The 18354-nt window shown below is 49.9% G+C and overlaps 3 protein-coding genes across 8 annotated transcripts in view; 1 reads left to right on the forward strand and 2 right to left on the reverse strand.

The window, feature by feature from the left end:
- Positions 1-4: 4 nt before the first annotated feature.
- Positions 5-1540, reverse strand: ss18l2 (ss18, like 2). The gene is made up of 4 exons (XM_028956004.1): positions 1244-1540; positions 745-821; positions 322-403; positions 5-224 (listed from the first exon to the last, which is right to left on the reverse strand). Exons 1-4 carry the CDS (start codon positions 1310-1312, stop codon positions 195-197), a joined length of 258 nt encoding a protein of 85 aa, XP_028811837.1. The 5' UTR covers positions 1313-1540; the 3' UTR covers positions 5-194.
- A 359-nt stretch (positions 1541-1899) lies between these two features.
- Positions 1900-7362, reverse strand: lsm14ab (LSM14A mRNA processing body assembly factor b). 2 transcript variants are annotated; one of them, XM_028956003.1, is made up of 9 exons: positions 7013-7362; positions 6201-6364; positions 5980-6118; positions 5690-5884; positions 5540-5620; positions 5278-5454; positions 4789-4960; positions 4464-4713; positions 1900-4377 (listed from the first exon to the last, which is right to left on the reverse strand). In XM_028956003.1, exons 1-9 carry the CDS (start codon positions 7131-7133, stop codon positions 4354-4356), a joined length of 1323 nt encoding a protein of 440 aa, XP_028811836.1. In that variant the 5' UTR covers positions 7134-7362; the 3' UTR covers positions 1900-4353. The 2 variants fall into 2 exon arrangements, with proteins under 2 accessions (XP_028811836.1, XP_028811835.1); XM_028956002.1 differs by having other exon boundaries at positions 5540-5884.
- A 2249-nt stretch (positions 7363-9611) lies between these two features.
- LOC114766392 (transcription initiation factor TFIID subunit 4) overlaps positions 9612-18354 on the forward strand; it is a 60383-nt gene continuing 51640 nt past the window's right edge. For 3 of the 5 annotated variants that reach the window (XM_028957147.1, XM_028957148.1, XM_028957149.1), the window contains exons 1-2: positions 9612-10602; positions 12155-12333. In XM_028957147.1, the coding sequence (XP_028812980.1) occupies positions 9615-10602; positions 12155-12333 (1167 nt within the window). In that variant the 5' untranslated portion in view covers positions 9612-9614. Of the gene's footprint in view, positions 10603-12154; positions 12334-18066; positions 18160-18354 lie in introns of all 5 variants that reach the window. The other 2 variants (XM_028957145.1, XM_028957146.1) reach the window with 1 other exon arrangement.

Raw genomic sequence — 18354 nt, forward strand, 5'->3', positions numbered from 1 at the left:
TGAAAACAATTCAATCATATTTAATACACTGATTTAAAATACTTTCATGCACACACTACTGGTTTTATTTGAAGCTGGAAGCCTACATTAAATTCTCATAACTTCAAACAAATGTAAAAAGTAAGAACAGCAATTAGCACACTAATATGTGCAGAGGACACAGATGTCCCCAAGTAAAGTGGGGTCAGGGTTCCTCATCCAGTTTGGCTTCTCATTTCCACAGGCTGAAAGAAAGAAAAAAAAAAAAAGTGAGAAGATCATGTGGTGCTCCACGGTTTGGGAATGGGTAGTGTGTTCTGGCGGGAAGCTGTTAAGACTCACTTCGGAGGGAGGTGGGAGGTCAGGGGTCGCGTCTGCTATGGTTCCCAGATACACAATGTTACGGTGCAAAATCTGCTGGTACCTGCAGAGACAATCGGGCCAAACTTTAAACAAGGCTGAATGTGTCACGTTTCAGGTGCTTCCAAGTGAAGTGCTTGTGAAACGTGTCATGTAATTAACCATCACCCTTGGTGAACAGTGGGCAGCCATGACCCCTTCATCAAGGGGGCCTCAGTGGCACCTTGGTGGATTGGGAATCGAACCGGCAACCTTCCGATTACGGGTCCGTTGCCTTATTCACTTGGCCACCACTATCGAATCACAGGGTTCAAAGTTCGACATCGGGGATGTTTTTCCAATTCCTGTAAGGAAATTTGCTGACAGCTTAACACGGTCACTCTTAAATGGCAGTAAATCACCTACTGGACACACTCCGTGGCACGGCCCTTCTGCATGTACTCTGTTATGCACCTGATCAGCTGGTCGTTTTCATCCAGTAGCTATTGGAAAACAAACATTAATAAAAGTTAAAGGCAACGGAGTAATATTCAAAATCACAACGATACATCACAAATAAAAAAAGAAGACAGTTCACAGCATCAGTTTGCTAGAATTAAAAAACGCTTAATGCATAAAGAGTGAACTTCTCGAAGACTAGAACTAATAACATTCTTTTACCAGTGATTATTTTACATTTTTTAAAAACCATCAAACATCAGAATTTAATTATTTAAAACGCGCTCAATCTGGCAACCCTGGCAACAGTCGTAATGGACGCGGGATTCGGGAGAGTTCTCGCCCCACGACAGAGTAGCGTTGTGTAGAAGCCGGAGTAGTAACTCACTCTCCGCATCAGAAACATTAGAAAAACGTTTTTTTAAAAAAAAAAAAAAAAAAACGCCAAGCCGGAGTAGTAACTCACTCTCTGGATGATCTCCTGGTTGATATGCGCCTTCCCCCGCTGCCTCTTCGGTACAAACACCACCGACATCACCGCCGAAACACCAATTACTCTCAGCCAAGTTAGGCAGTAATGCGCACAAGAGCCGACTGTCCGGCCAGAATAATGATGACCTTCGTGGGTTAATTAAGACCCATCGAATTATGAAACGATTAAATCCATTGTTTTCCGAAAACCTTGGTTAGCACGCTAGCTAATGCACTTACGTAGCGAATGGAATGACGTCAGCCCGGAAGTACCCGGATCTTCTGTGGTCACGTGACTCATGGCGGCTTCTAGCGTTGTGACGCATTATTCCCACGGTGGACTTTTAAAAAAATTAAGAGCTTGTATTTTTTTTTTTTTTAGCAAAGTGAATCATTTTAGCAACAGTAATATTTATATTAATTTTAGTGCAAAGTATAAAGGCCGCACCCCCTTCTGATTATAAAGAGGATATGAACAACATTTTATTCAATGGCATTAAGCATCTTTTTGGCACCACACTGTTGCATTTAATAACTACAATTATGATAAATATCTTTATTAATCTTTTTGCAAGTAGAAAGTGCACACAAAGATCTCGATTTTTCTTAAAATGTCACTGACAACTTCAGATAAAAGAAACAAGACCCGGATATTGAACAACTGTTTATTCTCATTTTAGAATAAAACCCCCAGAGTGCTGAGGCCCACTGAAAGTATGCCATGCTGTACAACTGCTCGCCCCACCAATTACTCAGCGCTCACAGAGAAACCTTCAACACCAAAGAGTTTGGAAATATGTACAGTCGATTTTTTTTTTTTAATGAGCATGGGACCTTATACGATGTGTTTATTGCATCAACCAAGGGTGTGTCCTGCCTGCGTCCAGGAATCTCCAAGTTGCTCAGTGGCATGATTCTGTGGCTTTTTTCACATTGCATTGCAGTCATGCAGTGTTCCGAGTGGTCACTACAGCATCCTATGAACACAGCGTCGTTGAACAACTGAGCGTAACTAGCTGCCCTTTACACAGATCTGCGCTCGGCCTGTAGTGCTTCCAAAGAGTATAATGCAAATATTCAAAAAGGTAATTAAGATTATATAAGTATACAGCCACAAGGGAAACCAAAAAAAAACACACCCTCCATACAGAATATACAGAGAACATGAACAACTGGAACACAATGAGAATCGAAATGCTCCCCCCCCACCGTACGTCATTCCGCTCTTTGGATCCCAAAATTTTCTCTCTTCACTTGGGGAAAGAAAGAAAGGAAGGAGGAGGAAAAAAAAAAAAAAAAAAAAAAAAACTAAAGAAGCCACCACACACACACCTGGCCAGAACAGAGACGCCTCCCTACGCTGGAGAATTTAACAGTACCGCAACCACGGCGGCGCAGAGGGCGCGCTTACAAACTACGCTAAAACTAAAAGGTGTAGAAATGATCACTATAAGAACTCATTATTTAGTAAAGGACACTGACGCCGGGCCTGAAGTCATATTGCGCATCATCGTAATCTCCACATTTTTAATATAAATAAACAAGCTCAACGATTTATTAAATGGCTCACAAAACGTTGCCATCTCAGTCAATTCTAGTTTTGGCGGCAGCTCACAAGGCCGAATTCAAGCCCGAGTCAAGTGACGAAGAAACTAATTCAATATCCCAACAAAAGTTTTTCTCCAAAGTGAATTAGCATGAACCGGAACTACTTATCTTATTATTACTGCCAAAAAAAAAAAAAAAAAAGGCTAATTAAAAAGGAGTCTGAAAATTGATGATTTATATATATTCCTCAGGGTTGCTATAACCACACAGGAGCAATCTGCTATCAAATTCATCTACAGCAACAACAGAACAGAAGAGAAATTATGTACACGAGAAGGAGCTTTCGTAAAAATGTTTCAACACGAGTTGGTATCTTAACAGATTAAAGTGCAACTTAAGTCCAATCTTATTCTTAAAGGGCTGGCTGGTCTTTCTTGTTTTTTAAATTTTCTTCCCCCCCCCCTGCGGAAAATAAAATGGATCGGGCACTTTAGAAGAGTGTATGAAAATGGTGGCGGCTTCCAATGAGCTGTAAAAAAACAAAAAAACAAAGCAAAGAAAAGCCCTCTTGCACTTTCAGAATTGCGACGGCGTCCGCACCATTTCTACCAAAAGGCAACTGTCACTGGCACTCAGTCGACACGAACATGTTAAATACGAACACCCCCTCAGCAGTAAGCGACGTCACCTCCCTGCCGGAGGAGACACTGACCTATAAATCACCTCAAAAAGCCTCCTCTGGGGTCAAAACTACTTTTTCTTTTTTTTTTCTTTCTTTCTTTCCCTTCCCAATGGCATATCAATACATTCAGTCAGGAGTCAGTACATCGTTCTTATAGTAGGCATACAGTCCAATTGAAATCCTGGGTATATGAGGGAAGGGGCGGGGCAAAATTAAGAAAGAATGTGAGATATATGAAGTGGACAGGCACCAAGAGTCGAACGGGGAATAAGCGCCAAACCTCGCATCACTACAACGCCTCAGATGACCAATTTCGGGTCGACAACAGACGCGCTACTCGGCGACGTAGACTGTTAACACACACGATTCGGGAGGGGACGTGAGGAGCTGCTCCTGTAACGCGGATTCGGTGCTTCTAAAAAGGTACGTTGAAGGACATATCCAAAAAAATAAAGCTATTTCAGTGATATCAGCACTCATCACAGTATTTGCGGGCTTCTGCATACATCTTTACACCTAACAGAAACATTATCAAATACGTTTAGTAAGAAAGGAACTTATATCGATGCAAAAATACTGAGCAACTCCACATTAGGTACGGTATTTACACACGAGCTCTCCTCCTTCTGCGAGTATACTGGATCAAAGAAAGATCAACATTATATTCGGTTGGTTCGTCTTCCTAAAAAAAAAAAAAAAAAAAAAAAAAAAAAGTGGGAAAAACTGAAAAAGAGGCGCGGCTTCATTTTACACCTGCCGATGTCGAGCTGTGCTGGTGTCACACACACACAAAGAACGTCTTCATTCTAGCCGCCAGTTTTCAGGAGCAGTAAGAGCTACATTTCTTTGCAGATGATTCCCAGCGCCGCGGTGTACTATGCCGCCACTTTATTATCCTTCTGAAAGAGAGAGAGAGAGAGGGAGGGGCGGGTGAGAAGGGGCTCGCCGCGGGTTCGCCGTGCTGTTGAGGGACGCGTCATATCACCCTGTATTCGAAGTCGCCGAACTCCCGGCCGCCGCGGCCGCCCCGGTAGCCGCCCCTGAACCCGGCGCCGGGGCCGCCGCCGCGGGGCCCCCCGAAGGAGCCTCTGCTGGCGGAGCGGCCGCGCCCGCCGCGGAACCCTCCCATGCCGCCTCGGCCTCGGTACCCGCCGCGGCCGCGGTTGTGGCGCAGGGGGATGCCGAACGTCTCCGCGTTCATCCTCCTCTCCTCGGCCCAGGTCTGTCTCCTCTCCCTGACACACAGGACACACGTCTTAACCTGGACGGGACGGACGCCGAATTAAAGGACATTTTAACAGCAGACAGACCTCGTATCGTCACAGGAGATGTTGTCAAAGAAGGACTTGGACTTGTCATAGTAGCAGTGCGGGCCCAGAGGGTCCTCCTCGTCCACGTTCCCCTCGCTGTTCTGCGTCTCCACTCCAGAGTCCCCCTTGTCCTCTCCGTTCACCGCCTTCTCCGGCTTCTCCGTCTTCTCGTCTGGATTTGCGGGGCGACACGGTTACCATTCAACTCGCGTTCATAATAATAATAATAATAGTGATTGTCACACGTGATACACAGCAGCACAGCACACGGTGCACACAGTGAAATTTGTCCTCTGCATTTAACCATCACCCTGAGTGAGCAGTGGGCACCATGACAGGCGCCCAGGGAGCAGTGTGTGGGGACGGTGATCTGATCAGTGGCTCCTTGCGGATCGGGATTCAAACCGGAAACCTTCTGATTACGGGGCCCCTTCTTTAACCGCTAGGCCACCGCCGCCCCGGAGCGGACGCAGAGTTCTGCTGCCGTACCTTTCAGCTTGAGCTTGTTCTGGAACTCGCGATCGATCTCCTCCTTGTTGAACTGAGCGTTGGCACTCTCAAAGTCGAAGTCCTTCTCGAACTTCATGGGGCCGTCCCTGCGCACGGCGAAGCGCCCGCGGCCACGGTGGCCGCCGCCGCGCCCACGACGACCGCCCGGAGCTGCAGCTGAGCAAAAAGCAACATCCGCTACGGCTACAAACGTGACTCTCGCTTCGCTAGAAGAAGAGAAGCGTCGGTCAGGACGTCCTACCCGTTTGGCGCTTGTTGGGATCTTGATTTTCGCTCCTGCCCTGATCAGGAGGAGGTCGTGGGACCTTCTGGATCTCCACAGCTGCAGGAACATAACCTGATGATGTCTCGTGGGCGCACACGTAACTCGAGTGTGAAAAGGCGCCCCTACCTCTCCTCTGCTCCAGACCCTCCGGAGCTTTCTGGCCGCCGGTGGCGACGGACGACGGCGCGGTGCCGCTGGGCCTGGCGGGACTGCGCTGCCCTACCGGAGCCGGCGGAGCGGAAGGAGCCAAGGGGGCCGTCTGCACACCCTGGTCCAGAGACGGACTCTTCCTCAGCAGGTCCAACCCGGGGCTGCTTCGGCCTGTTAACACGCAGGACAGACGTCCTGACTGAAGCGCACGGCACGCGGCGACGGCGGAAACAACGGGGGGGGGAAAGCTCCCCGGCAACGCTCACCTGCACTGTTCGCACCAAACGGCTGTGCAGCCAGGGGATTGGTGGGGAACTGGCTGTACTGGGGGAGCGGGGCTCGGCTGAACGTCGGATAAGAGCTCGCGGCCTGGAACGGCGCGGCGGTGGTGGACCCCAGGGACGACTGGAGGAGGGGAAGAGAACCAAGGAGCAGGTTAAAAGCAGGAAACGGGGTAAAAATCCGAGCAGAGAGGCAACAAACGGACCTGGACGATGGCGGGGTCCTGGGGAAGAGAGCACGGCGGTTTGGGCGGCTCGCAGACAGTCAGATCCTTGATGTCGCTGCCCCGGAAGATAATGTACTCGAAGACCTCGTCCCGAGGTGGGATTGGTCTGTCCGTGGGACGATCCTCAGTACCGAACGAGCGAACTGTTGGAAAAAAAACAGAACTCAGACTCATTCATAACTTACGCAAGTAAAAACTACAGCAGGGTGAATAAAACGATTGGATTCATGGTTTGACTCCCATTGAACCAGAAGTGATTCCTACATAGAAGGTAACACGTCGATCTCGATAAAGGCGCCTGCCAAGAGGTTAAAAATAATTTCAGCGCCGGAGGCCAGAAGAAGGCGACAAGCCGTTAAGGACCAGGGACGTAAACAAAGAGATTAGCGGCAGCCGACGTCACCGGGAGCCGCACCGGGACCGACGCCGGCGGCAGAGCGCGTCTCACCCACGCAGCCTGCCTTTATGCGAACCCGCCATTTCTACCCCGTTCGGCCGAGCTGCAGTGCCCCCCCCACCCACCCCGAGTTCAGCTTCGTAGCGCCGCAGACGTCGGGGCCCGCTCGTAAAGACGGAGGAGGAGGGTGGGGGAGTACCGCGACACAACACACGCCGGGCGCCCTGGCGAAAACCGCGACAAGGTGTCGTCCGCGGCGCCGCTAGCGTTAGCATGCTAAGCTAACGGGCTAGCCCGCTAGCCGCTTAAACGTCGTGCGAGCCGAGCGATCGTCCCCGGGCCGAGCTGCCGACCCGTCTCCGACACCGGGCGTACATGGGGGAGAGCGGGGTACCTTTCGCCAGCGCCACGGTCGAGTTTTTGGGGTCGATGGTGTACAGGATGCCCTCATAGCGGATCTCGGCCTTCGAGATCAGGCTAATTTTGCTGCCGATGTACGGTGTCCCTCCGCTCATGATGTCGCGCTAAACGCCGCGGGGCGCCCAAAGCCGCGGAAAATAAAATTTCGAAGAAAAAGCAACAACAAATAACGCGTTTCTTGTTGAAATGTCGGGCTGAGGCTCCGCCGTGTCCCGCCGCCTCGTGTTAACGTCCGGAGAAAAGCCGCTCGATTGTTCGCCTCCTCGACCAGCTACCACGACATGGCCGATTTCATTTTCCTCCGCATTAGTCGCAAAGGAGCCTGGGAAGTGGCTCCGTCGGACTGTGAAGTCTCGCGGGACGTTGCGAGAGTTCGGCACGGCGCGCGGCCACAGAGTAAATAATAAAGTGAAGTTTGGGGTGGTGGAGGCGTCCTCGTTTCTGATAATAAAGAAAGACAATAAAACATGATTAATCCCGGGGTGAAATCGCTTATGTATTGACCGCCACAACGCACAAGAGCGAGATAAAAATAAAATCGAAATTTGAAAAAATGTATACGTGAGTTGCACACATGTAGAGAGAAACTTTATTTTAGTGGAATGCTGTGTTTGCATTTAAAGGCTTTATTCATTATTTCAACTTTGCCAATTATTAATTTTTCTAAATTATTATTCTATTCAAACCCTTCTCATGCACACTGCTGTTGAACAATAGTGCACTATGGTGGTGGTGGTGGCCTAGCGGTTAAGGAAGCAACGGGGCTTCCAAAGGTTGCCGGTTCGAATCCCGAGGTGCCACTGAGCAAAGCACCGTCCCCACACACTGCTCCCCGGGCGCCTGTCATGGCTGCCCACTGCTCACCAGGGGTGACGGATTGAAGCAGAGGACACATTTCGTTGTGTGCATCCTGTGCTGTGCCGCAGTGTTACACAATTGACAAACCGAGCTTTCCTTTTAATAGGTGTTTCAGTAAAGATATTTAAAAAAAGTGATGTTATTCTCATTGTGATACACAGCACAGCACAAGGTGAACACAACCAAATGTGCCCTCTGCTTTTAACCCATTACCCTTTGCTCAGTGGCACCTTGGTGGACCAGGATTCAAACCGGCAATATAAAATACATTTTCCAGAGCTGGGATGCCTGGGAGGGTGGACTGTCCAATCTCAGGGGCAGAAGTTGCTGAGGTAGTCAAACTACTACACAGCGGCGGTGCCCCGGGGGTGGATGAGATCCGTCCTGGGTATCTCATGACTATGGATGTTGTAGGGCTGTCATGGCTGACGCCTCTCTGCAACATTCTTAAAAACATCCAATTTTTAAGAAGGGGGACCAGAGGGTGTGTTCCAACTATAGGGGGACAATACTCCTCAGCCCCCCTGGAAAGGTCTACTCCAAGGTACTGGAGAGGAGGGTCCGGTCGATAGTTGAATCTCAGATCTCAGTATCACAAGTGACAATCACTTCACTTAGATTGAGGAACTGTGGCCGTGAAACTGTGGACCAGCTCTTTACCCTTGCTGGGGTGATGGAGGGGGCATGTTAGTTTCCCAACTAATCCACATGTGTTTTGTGGATTAACCGTCCCAGTCCTCACCTACGGTCATGAGCATTGGGACTGAAAGAACAAGATTACGGATTCAAGCAGCCGAAATGAGTTTCCTCTGTAGGGTGGCCGGGCGCAGCCTTAGAGAAAGGGTGAGGAGCTCGGACATTCGGGAGGGACCGCTGCTCCTCCACATCGAGAGGAGACAGTTGAGATGGTTCATGGCATCTGGTCAGGATGTCTCCTGGACACCTCCCTGGAGAGATGTTTCGTGCATGTCCTGCCGGCAGGAGGCCCCTGAGGTCGACCCAGGACACGCTGGAAAAATTATATCTCCAGTCTGGTCTGGGAACGCCTTGGGGTCCTGCGGGAGGAGCAGGTGGAGGTGGCTGGGAAGAGGGCTGTCTGGGATTCCCTACTTAGGATGCTGCCCCTGGGATACCCGGACCCGGATAAGCGGAGGAAGACTATATTTATACTAATTATACTATATGTGTGTGCGTGCAAATTTTTATATGTATAATACTGTGCAAAAGTTTTGGGATCAATATGTGATTAATGTTTAACATAGGGGGATTTATTACGTCTCCTAAATTGCCTGCTGCTTAGATAAACAGCGGTTTGTATTGGTGCCCAAGACTTTCGCACACTGCTGTATATCAGTGGTCAGAGTAAATGAAGAAATAAAAAAAGTCTTTCTGCCTGACATTATACTATATTTTTTATATTATAGTATTTATTTACCGTGTAGTTTGATGTGTATTATATTTGCCCGAATTTAATAAGCTGTATAAAGTACCGTGGCATTGCAATAAATTAAAACACACCAGCAGGCAGTGCATGTACATATTCGTCCAGTTTACCGAAACGGGAAAGTTTGGCAAATACACACGAAACGAAATAGAGAAACACGAAGTGTTCGTTCAGATTTAGAATTTTGGCGCTCTGACGTCACACACATTCCCACAATGCCTGGTAACACGCATGCGCGTTGGCCTCGCTTCACAATTGCGCTTTCAGATCAAAGATGGCGGGCGCCTCCGACCCTCTGGAAGATATGCTGTTCTCCGAGGTGGACGAGAAGGCGGTGAGCGACCTGGTGGGCTCCCTGGAGTCGCAGCTCGTCGGCCAGAGCCACACGGCGGCCGCCCGCCCGGACGGCCGGGCCGGCGCGGCCGCGGCGACCGCGAACCACCACTTGGCGAGAGCGCAGTCTGCCCGAGCGGGCTCCCCATCACAGCAGCAACAACAAGGGCAGCAGAAAGCCGAGATCAGCCGGGAGAGCAGCTCCAAAGGCGGCAGCCCGGAGGGCGGCGCGCCGGCCCCGTCCCCGTCCCCGGAGGAGCCCGCCGCCGCCTCGCACGGCGCGGGAACTTCTCCGTCGCCCGGCGAGTCGCTGAAGAAGCGGCGGAGTCCGCCCGCGGCGGCGCAGAGTTTGAACGGCGGCGAGGAGGACGCCGGGACGGCCGCGTCGCCGCAGCCCGCCGTGGCGCTGGACCGGGGGACCCCCACCATCGCCCTGCACCGGCTCCCCAGCCACATCGTGGCGAGCATCGCGCAGAACGGGAACGGCACCACGGTGTCGGCGCTGGTGCAGCAGGGCGCCAGGATAGGACCCCCGCAGGCGAACCACAGCAAAAGCCCCGAGGCCGCGGCGCCGTCCAAAGCCGCCGTCCAGGCGCAGCCCGCTGCGGCGAACTCTGTGATCAGCGCCGCGCCGCCTCCGGCCGCGGCTCCCGGGATGGCCGCGGCACCGGCACCGGCGCCGGTGTTGGCAGCGACGGCGGCTCCCGCCACCCTCACGGCCGCGACCAAGCCCGCCGACGCCGTGGCGGGGCAGCAGCCTGCGACCCCCGCCACCGTGGGGCTGGTCCGGCCGGCAGTGACGGCCGCCCAGCCGCAGATGAGAGCCGGAGTCCCCGCCGCCCAGAGGATCGTGGCGCCGCAGCTGATCGTCAGACCCCCCCAGCAGCAGACCACCATACAGCTGCCCCCCGGCTTCACCATCCCGCAGGGTGAGTTACACGTGGTGTCCACCACTTCCTGGGTGATGGTCAGTCCAGGAGGAGAAGTTCTCATAATCTACAGGTCGTGAGTTCGAGCCTCACTCGGGGCAGTGATTGATTTACATTTTGGTGGCCTAGCGGTTAAGGAAGCGGCCCCCGAAATCAGAAGGTTTGAATCCCGACCCGCCGAGGGGCCACTCAGGTGCCACAGAGCGAAGCACCGTCCCCCACACTGCTCCCCGGGCGCCTGTCACGGCTGCCCACTGCTCACACAAGGTGATGGGTTAAATACAGAGGACACATTTCACCATGTGCTGTGCTGCTGTATTTCACAATGATAATCTCTTCACTTTATAGTTTCTTTTGTCCCACATGAACTGCCATTTTTTATTAGACGAGGGGTCGCTCGTCTGAACAAAGACCCATGTCGCTCAGAGGCGTTCGCTTCTCATTCTTTCCAACAAGCCGCCATCGGGGAACTTTTCTACTTCCTGCCAGACACGGGGCAGCGTAATGGGTTCGAATCCCCGGCACCACTGAGGTCCCCGTCATCAAGGTACCGTCCCCACGCGCTGCTCCACTTTCGCGGCCGCCCAGCGCTCGCTGGCGTGTTTCACGATGACAGTCACTTCACGTTAAAAAAAAGATGCCGCTGTATGTGATGTTAACGTCCCGTGGAAGTCGGGAGGGCTTCTGAAAAGACCCCACCCCCCCATCCAGGCCACTCTGTCCTGTTGAAGGACCTGCTTTAGGTTCTGCTGCACCCAACATGTGTGGCCAGAACGCCGCTGTTCTCTGATTGGTCTGTTCAGAAAAAATAAAACAATTCAATTTACTTGGTTTAGTTTAGATGCTGGAGCGTCAGAGAACGTTATAGATTTTTTTTTGGAATATGTATGGTTTAACGTCTTCAGCACTGAAAGGTCTGCTTCATTGGGTCTAGAACTTTATTTATTCAATATTTCAACTGGCTTTGCTGAAGATCATGTTGCTTGTCAGCTAATGATGGGAATTCCCTATACCAAGACTTAAATACGAATTAAATGTAGAGCGAAAGTTCAACTTTTCTGTGGATGTGTGGAGCAGCGGCAAATTAAAAAACGGTTTCTGCAGTCATTCGTGGTGCCATGGAGGGAAAGTTTAGTTATTCCTTTCTGCGTGAAAGTGGATAAAAGTGAAGTGATTGTCACTGTGAAACACTGCAGCACAGCGCACGGTGACACGTGTCCCCTGCACTTAACCGGGGAGCAGTGTGTGGGGACGGCGCCTTCATCAAGGGGACCTCGGTGGCACCTTGGCGGCCCGGGATTCGAACCGGCAACCTTCTGATTACGGGGGCCGCTTCCTTGACAATAATCAACATGTTCTTTTCAGACTCATTTCACGTGTTTATCAGCAACAAGGAGTTTTTCCACAGGAGACCAGAACCTCTGAGCAGTAGTGAGGCTCTAGACGTTCACCTGGTTAAGGAACATCACCTCGCTTAAACACCCCGAGTCACCTCCACACTGCTAGCTTTGGATGAAGGTGTTTGTAATGCCTCTGGTTCTTGTTCGCTCAGGCATGGTTCTGGTTCGGACGGAGTTGGGCCAGCTTGTGATGGTTCCTCAGCAGGCTCTTGCCCAGGCTCAGGCTCAAGCTCAGGCCCAGGCCCAGGCCCAGGCTCAAGCGCAGACCAACATCTCGCCTCGGCCGGCCACCCCGACTGCTGGAGCCACCTTCAGGGTCACCACACCCCAGGTCAGTCATTGCATCTGCCGTGAATGTGACTTATCAGCCACAACATTAAAACCACCTGCCTAAACCCCCCCTGGTGTTGGCAAATCAGTTCTGGGTCCCACATAAACCTCTGAAAGTGTCTGGAGGTGGTATCTGATACTGAGACGTGTGCAACAGAACACCTTTATCAGAACTTGAGTGTTTGATAAAATGAGATCAGAGCTTGTGATGACCATAACTCTAATGATGTCTGGCGGTCACGTATCTGTCTTTACGTTCCAAACTGTGTGGTCATCATGTCAACTAACCCCCTGCAAGCAATTCATATAATTACGCTATTAGTTAATATAACAATTTCTCTAGTGGATAAGTGTCAAAGTATCTGTACCAACAGTGGAAAAACCTATATTTTTGAAGGAATAGACCAAGATCTCAAGCTCATAGCTCATAGCTGGACTCCTCTGCACCATCCAGACCTCCAAACATGCACAGACGCTCTATACTAATCTTTGTACGTTTTCACCACTACACCTGTTGGACTTTTTTTTTTTCCTCTTCTGGGACAAACCATCACCAGCCCTGCACTGACACCAACTGCAGGCTCACTCTACCCTGGAAGGGCGTCCCTCTCTGTATCAGTCCTTCCCTACGTTTCTTCCTTACTGTTTTACATTTACAGCATTTACCAGACGCCCTAATCCAGAGCGACTTACAATCAGTAGTTACAGGGACAGTCTTCCCCTGGAGACACTCAGGGTTAAGTGTCTTGCTCAGGGACACGATGGTAGTAAGTGGGTTTGAACCTGGGTCTTCTGGTTTTTCCTTGTGTGCAGGAGGATCAAGTGTGGGGGGTGCCAAAGCCCATTGCGACATACTGTATGTGATTATGGGCTCTATAAGAATAAATGTTGTTCTAGAAGTTACAGGGACAGTCCCCCCTGGACACTGCTCGGGGACGCGATGGTAGTATGTGGGGTTTGAACCTCTGGTTCATAGGCGAATGTTTTGTGTTGCTGAACCTTCCTGAAGGGTGTAAGGAGCCTAGTGGGGTAACGCACTCGCCTATGAACCAGAAGACCCACTTACTACCATTGTGTCCCTGAGCAGGACACTTAACCCTGAGTGTCTCCAGGGGGGGACTGTCCCTGTAACTACTGACTGTAAGTCGCTCTGCATAAGGGTGTCTGGTAAATGCCGTAAATGTAAATCGAATAACTGGACGTATCTATCTCTGCTGACCAGGGTGACTGGGTCTATGACAGTCTGTAGGTAGGTGGGACTTCCCAGCAGAACCGGGTAGACTGGGACGCACTGTGGGACACGACAGTAGCTCTTCTTTAGCGTCCTCCAACATCGATCAGTCAGTCTTGGCCCCCCATGACCCCATCATTCCTTGTGTCGCCCTTGGTCTCTAATACCCGGTAAATTATAGGATCACCAGATACTCCCTGTTGTTCATAATCAGGTAGAGTCCCTGAGATCCTAATACTTTTCCCCTGAGTTTCCTCTGGACACACCTACTTCAAGAAAGGCCTTTTCACATGCTGCAAAATAGAGCCTCCCGCTCACAGGTGGGGTTTTAAATCGGGGTTCTTCGCTCCACCTCTTCGCCCCTTTAATAATGTTCAGAGACGTTTTATATGTGAATTATTTGCTAATAGCTTCATTAAAACGGTTATAAAAAGGATTTGAATGTGCAACGTTTCAGCATCAAAAGAATACCAGTGGAAGGAAATCTATTAAATACGTAAATTATTTAATACATAAATCCGTATTTATGTCCATCAAATGGGACCCGATGGTCAGCCATCGAGCCGGCACACGCGCAGACCGACTGTAGTGCGCTGGGGGAGGAGTTCTGAACACAGATCACCATTATGTAGGATATGGCCGTCCAGCGAGCGTCCCAGTCAAAGCCCGCATCAGTGGGACGTCTCGCTCAACGTCTTCCCCACCATTATAAATAATATTGCTGCACCTTGCGCTTGAAAAGACTGCCACCTAGCTGCCTTATTCACCATCCTCCTTAACGGAATCCCGTGAATGGATGGAAGATTCCCCGTTTCACACTATCATAATAGCTATAATAAATTACACTTTTCTTGGTTAAAGTAGAACATAGGTCAGGTGTTTTTTTTTTTTTTTTTTTTTGCGTCTTTACATTGTAGGAAGAAGCTGATTACTCAGAACCATGAAACAACTCATGAGGTTTTCTAGTAGACAAATGTCATATTTGAGGTTTTTCAAAGCAGTGATAACAGCATTTTGCTTTTTTTCCCAACCCTTGTAGTGTGGTGGTCATATTTTTTGGGGTCCCCCGAGCAGTCAGAGCTCGCAAGGCACCGCCATCACCAAAAAAAACGATAAACTCAACAGTCCACATCCAGCCTTATGCACCTGAACTTTGCACATCTCTGCTCTTTTTGCACATTCCTGCACATCTTGCACATGTTTGTCTCGTCTTGTGTGTTCTGTTTGAAATATCCAACATATCCACTCACAAGCATCCTACATGTTGTTGTCCAGTTATGTCCTTTTCGTCCTGTTCATTGTACGGAAACGTTCCACTTTTCTCCTATAGAGATACTGTACGGTATTTAAGCTTTGGTTTTAGTTAGTATAGTTTAGTTTAGTGTGTATATACATTTATGTTTTTATTTTATGATCGTACTATGGGGGGGTCTGTGTGAAATATTATCGGTGTAGCTACTCTGGTCTGCTCAAAAGGACTTCACGCTTTGTACTGATATCCGCTGACGTTTATTTCTTTAATACAGGTCATGAAACGCTGATGGAACATAACATAAACAAGTTCAATATTTCAAATTAACATTCATCACACAAATTGCACATTCCAGATGTAACAAGGCAATAATAGCTTCATAAAATAATACTTACCGTGTGCGTCTGTTTGACCAGTAGTAGAATGAATGTTCATTTCTTTATCGTTCCCCTCTCGTATTTCTCTGACTTCTCGACTTCTCTCAACTTTTCTCTCCCGCTACTCCCACATACACTTCCGGGTCACGCTATCACGTAACTCGTACAGCACAGGTAATTTTACAAACATCACTTAATTATGATGCTATGTTACTCATTGCATTAAATGATTGTGCAATAATTAATACAAATTAACAATTTCCAAATTACTGACTTCCTTCCATGATCATCCATTATAGCGCCAGCTACACACGGTGTGTACTGTGTATGCTGTTGTACTGACAGTAAACCAATCTTGAATGAGGGATTTTCACAGAAAGTCAAGGAATCTAAGGTTTAAATGATAATAATTTGCATCGATTTTCTTTTGGTAAACACTGAATCGGGTCCCACGTACCTGAACGCCACATTAAGTTAGACAATGGGGAGGGTTTCCAGAGGGTTTCCTGTACCACTCCTTCACTCATGTTAATGAGCATTAAGGGGTGGCTGTGAACAAATCCGATTAATCAATCAAAACTTTGAAAAAAGTATTGGACTCGGTCCCACGTGAGTGTTTTTCCTCTAAAACGGGAAAATTTCCATCCAATCTGGCCTTGCGTCCACACGTAATCCCCTCCGTGGAGTGGGTGTGTACAAATGTTTGACCGGTGTAGCGTCCCCCCATCTAATCATCTCCAATTTCCAGGTCACTGTTCAGAAGACCTCGAGAGGAGCTGTCCGTTCAGTCAGCACTAGTCCGTTTAGAATATTTATAACGCACCTATGAATTTCTTAGCCGGGACACTTGCTCATTTTAATGGACTGTTTTTCGCGTAACCCGCCAGGTAGCTCCATTGAATCTGCAGCGCCCAGGTTCTCCTTCTTTAATGAGCTCTTTAATATTGCATGGAAACATGCTTGTCAGTGTCTACCTGTACCATAACAATTCATCACCGTGCCTTGTGTATTTAATAATTGCCAAATGAATATTAATCGTGTTGTTTTAGCGTTCACTGATGATTATTAATGCTGCTTTGTGGAGAGATGTATCATTTCTGCACTTTCTAGTCTTTGCCAAAAATTGAACGAGGACTTAATATCCACACACACCATGAAATCCTGGTGTCTGCGTTCTGAACTGGAAAAGTCATCTGACGTTGTAGTTACCGGCGACGCTGCTGCGTTTTGGTGGTCTGAATCCTGTCGGATCAGTAACATGTCCCTACCACAAGATGGCAGCGCAGCCATTGAGAGAACGTCAGTGTGCGCCGCTCCCCTGGCCTGGAAAGGCACCCTTGGCCTGTAAGCTCACTTGACTGGCACGGTGATGAGAGGCCAAAATCTGTTACCTTTCTTCTAATATTGGAGTCTCGATAACTAACTGGCTCCCTCCGGGCCGGAATTCAGCAATGACGTTTTCTCCCAACTGTGACCCGCCTCTGGATAAATAAGCGAGCTAGATGTTCCGTTTCCTCTGATCACTTTTATTTCTTCCGGTTGTTTCTGCTGTGCTGGGATTTGGGTTCACATTTTTCGGCAGCGGTGCCACTGAGCAAAGCACCGTCCCCACACACTGTTCCCCGGGCGCCTGTCATGGTGCCCACTGCTCACTCAGGGTGATGGTTAAATGCAGAGGACAAATGTCACTGTGTGCACCATGTGCGCTGTGCTGCTGTGTGTCACATGTGACAATCACTTCACTTTCCACCCGTAATTTGAATACAGCCTGAATACAGGCGTTGCAGGAGATTCCTTGGAAACGAATGGGAATGAGCTTTATTCCCAACGCTGTCCCGGACCCGGGCTGTCACTCTCTCGTCACATGGGGAGGGTGAGGGAGACGCGCGGCGCTTCCTTCCACGCGCGTTAAATCATTCATCGGCCAACTGCCTGATTGTTTTAAAAAGCTAACAACGTTTAAGCCTCCCGAACGCAGAGTGTGGCGGCGCCTCCCTTCCCGCCGGACCCCTCCGGCGTTTCTCCCGGTGCCCTGCAGCCCTGCAGCTGCTGAGGGGAGCGCCGACATCTCCCTCCCTCCTACATTCCCGCCTCTCCAGAGGTGGGTACGCGGTGCCCGCGGTGCGAACATGCGGCTGGCACCAGCGCCGACCCACCACTGCCCACTCGTCCACGTTCACGAATGTCACAACTGCCTACCTGGCCCTTGTCTCTCGTGTTCCTATAAACGTTGTTTAAAAGGGGAGGAGCCTCTGTGCGTGATTGACAGCTCCTCGTTGTGGACTATTTAAACCCCCTCCTGTCAACACCAACATGCAGCATTTTAATTCTAGTCAACGTGACCACGCCCACCACCAACAGTATTCTGATGCCGGTGAATGTGACGTTATTGACCATGAACAATGCGCGACATCTAAAACTCAGTTCAGAAGTTGCTTAAATAATATTAAAGCAGCACAGCACATGGTGCACACGGTGAAATGTGTCCTCTGCATTTTAAACATCACCCTGAGTGAGCAGTGGGCACCTATGACAGGCGCCTGGGGAGCAGGGTGTGGGTACCTCAGTGGCACCTTGGCGGATCGGGATTCGAACCGGAAACCTTCTCATTACGGGGGCGCTTCCTTAACGGCTAGGCCACCACTGCCCCCCATTAATGTCCGCGTTACTTTTATTTTTTCCTTTGATCTTCCCAGCACCTGGAAATATTTCCTCGGATTTATTTGTCTGCCATCCGGTTTCTCTGATGCCATCTCCTCCTTGCCCTGAACGCTCTCTCTCTCTCTCTCTCTCTCTCTCTCTCTCTCCCTCCCTCCCTCCCTCCCTCTGCTTGTTTTCCTCCCCCTCGGCCGACTCCTCTCTTCCTCTCTGCAGTCTCCCGTGACCTCTCAGGCCATCCGGCCGGGACCTCCAGTCCAGGCTAAGATGGTGCAGACCGCCGCCCCCAGCTCCGGCCCGGCCCTACAGGTGTCCTCCTGCTCCCCGCCGACACGCTGCTCCTCCCGCTGCTCCCGCATGACCCTCCGCTGCATTTCCATTCGCTGTGCACCTTCTTCAAATGTTTACATCGCAGCTGTAAATGACGGCAAAGCTCATTTGACATTCGCACATTAATAAATAGATATTTGTGCGACATTAGTGAAGTGTTTTGTATAAGCTGGA

The sequence above is a fragment of the Denticeps clupeoides genome, chromosome 16 (genome assembly GCF_900700375.1).
Source record: "Denticeps clupeoides chromosome 16, fDenClu1.1, whole genome shotgun sequence".
Classification (NCBI taxonomy): domain Eukaryota; kingdom Metazoa; phylum Chordata; class Actinopteri; order Clupeiformes; family Denticipitidae; genus Denticeps; species Denticeps clupeoides.

What these genes read in the sequence shown, in the direction of transcription:
- lsm14ab (XM_028956002.1), bottom strand. Translation starts at nt 7,133, where the DNA reads ATGAGCGGAGGGACACCGTACATCGGCAGCAAAATTAGCCTGATCTCG. An exon ending in AGGACCCCGCCATCGTCCAG is followed by an intron (nt 6,119 to 6,200) that starts GTCCGTTTGTTG and finishes CCCCTCCTCCAG; the next exon opens with TCGTCCCTGGGGTCCACCAC. An exon ending in GTTTGGTGCGAACAGTGCAG is followed by an intron (nt 5,885 to 5,979) that starts GTGAGCGTTGCC and finishes GCGTGTTAACAG; the next exon opens with GCCGAAGCAGCCCCGGGTTG.
- ss18l2 (XM_028956004.1), bottom strand. Translation starts at nt 1,312, where the DNA reads ATGTCGGTGGTGTTTGTACCGAAGAGGCAGCGGGGGAAGGCGCATATC. An exon ending in ACCAGGAGATCATCCAGAGA is followed by an intron (nt 822 to 1,243) that starts GTGAGTTACTAC and finishes GTTTTCCAATAG; the next exon opens with CTACTGGATGAAAACGACCA. An exon ending in CGTGCCACGGAGTGTGTCCA is followed by an intron (nt 404 to 744) that starts GTAGGTGATTTA and finishes TTGTCTCTGCAG; the next exon opens with GTACCAGCAGATTTTGCACC.